The 622-nt window shown below is 41.8% G+C and overlaps 1 protein-coding gene across 1 annotated transcript; it reads left to right on the plus strand.

Annotated features, from left to right (window-relative positions):
- Window positions 1-4: 4 nt before the first annotated feature.
- LOC140965414 (RING-H2 finger protein ATL46-like) lies at window positions 5-616 on the plus strand (the record flags this gene model as incomplete). The annotated part of the gene is made up of 1 exon (XM_073425498.1): window positions 5-616. A coding segment is annotated over one exon (612 nt), but the record flags the coding sequence as incomplete, so codon positions are not given.
- Between the last annotated feature and the right edge of the window lie 6 nt (window positions 617-622).

Below are 622 nucleotides of genomic sequence, written 5' to 3' on the forward strand. Positions count from 1 at the left end.
AAAGGAACACTTTGATTGTGCTGTTTGTTTGTGTGAATTCTCAGAACAAGACAAGTTAAGGTTACTCCCATCTTGCAGTCATGCTTTCCACATTGATTGTATAGATACATGGTTGCTCTCAAATTCAACTTGCCCACTTTGTAGAGGTGTAATCTTGGCACCTGGATTTGCTTTCGAAAACCCCATGTTCATTTGTGATGATTCGAAGGAAACCGAGCGTGGAAGCTCAAGATATGCGAGTTTTGTAGGGGTTCCTAGCTTGTTAAAGGATAAAAAAGATGACACCAATGCTGCTATAAATGAAAAGAGGGTATTTTCAGTTAGACTTGGGATATTGAAGAGTGCCATTAGTGATAGTAGAATCAAGGGAAGTGAAGTTGGGGAGACTAGCAATAGCAATTTGGATGATAGGAGGTGTTTTTCAATGGGCTCATTTCAATACGTGGTGGCTGATTCAGAGCTGCAAGTGGCCTTGTCCTATAGGGAACATGAAGCTGAGGGTAGCAGTGATGTGAAAGGGAGAGTGGGGAATAGTGGGAATTTCACATCTCATGGAGATGCTACTGGTGGTAGTGGGAAGAAAATTACTTGTGGGACTAAAGGTGAAAGCTTTTCTGTTTCC

Source organism: Primulina huaijiensis, unplaced genomic scaffold (genome assembly GCF_012295235.1).
Source record: "Primulina huaijiensis isolate GDHJ02 unplaced genomic scaffold, ASM1229523v2 C13131386, whole genome shotgun sequence".
Classification (NCBI taxonomy): Eukaryota; Viridiplantae; Streptophyta; class Magnoliopsida; order Lamiales; family Gesneriaceae; genus Primulina; species Primulina huaijiensis.